The sequence below is a fragment of the Octopus bimaculoides genome, chromosome 14 (genome assembly GCF_001194135.2).
Source record: "Octopus bimaculoides isolate UCB-OBI-ISO-001 chromosome 14, ASM119413v2, whole genome shotgun sequence".
Lineage (NCBI taxonomy): Eukaryota > Metazoa > Mollusca > Cephalopoda > Octopoda > Octopodidae > Octopus > Octopus bimaculoides.
Window position 1 is genome coordinate 6,538,803 of NC_068994.1, and position 756 is coordinate 6,539,558.

The 756-nt window shown below is 33.3% G+C and overlaps 1 protein-coding gene across 1 annotated transcript in view; it reads right to left on the reverse strand.

Annotated features, from left to right (window-relative positions):
- Positions 1-756, reverse strand: part of LOC106873392 (uncharacterized) — a 9,919-nt gene that overhangs the window by 6,715 nt on the left and 2,448 nt on the right. The window contains exon 2 of the mRNA XM_014920738.2: positions 391-481. Coding sequence (XP_014776224.1) covers positions 391-481 — 91 coding nt within the window. The remainder of the gene's footprint in view (positions 1-390; positions 482-756) is intronic.

Below are 756 nucleotides of genomic sequence, written 5' to 3' on the forward strand. Positions count from 1 at the left end.
CACGTGTGTTGCCTCTCTGCAAAATGTCAGAAGTAATGGAGATTAAATACGCTTTACACCGCTTAAACTGCCAAAGGAACCGCTTAACTGCCAAAGGAGCAACTGTAAACAGCTGAATACTTGTCAGTGATTGGTTGAAATTATCGAAATAAGACAATTTTTTACATGAAATAACTTCGAAAACAAACATTTTTTTCTGTTCTATAACACAAAATAGATAAGTATACGAAGTTTGAAAGTCTTTCGGTACCAAAAACACTACATAAAACATAAATGAAAACTGGTGCCCCCGTTTTGAACTAGATTCCAAAGCCCCTAAGATGATAATGAAAGTGAAAGTTGAAAGTTCAATAACTACCAAAAAAAAAGTAATGAAAAAAGTACACTTACGGACATAAGTCTCCACTTTAGTAGCATTAATTTGGGAATCGCTGACTGTGTCTTTAACATTAACAATTATTTTTCCCATCAAAAAACCAAACTAAAATAGAAAAAAGAAAAAAAAGTGAAAAGTGACAAGCCACAGAAACTATGGAAAATTTGCCAACTAGAGAATCTAAAACAATGACACTGTTTTGCTTAGGCAGCGTTAATGAGGACAGATAGCAATGACCTACACATACTCAGGCACATATATACATCACACCCAAGGACACACACACACACACACATATATCGTTTAACGTCCGCTTTCCATGCTAGCATGGGTTGGACAATATATATTATATATATATATATATATATATATATATATAT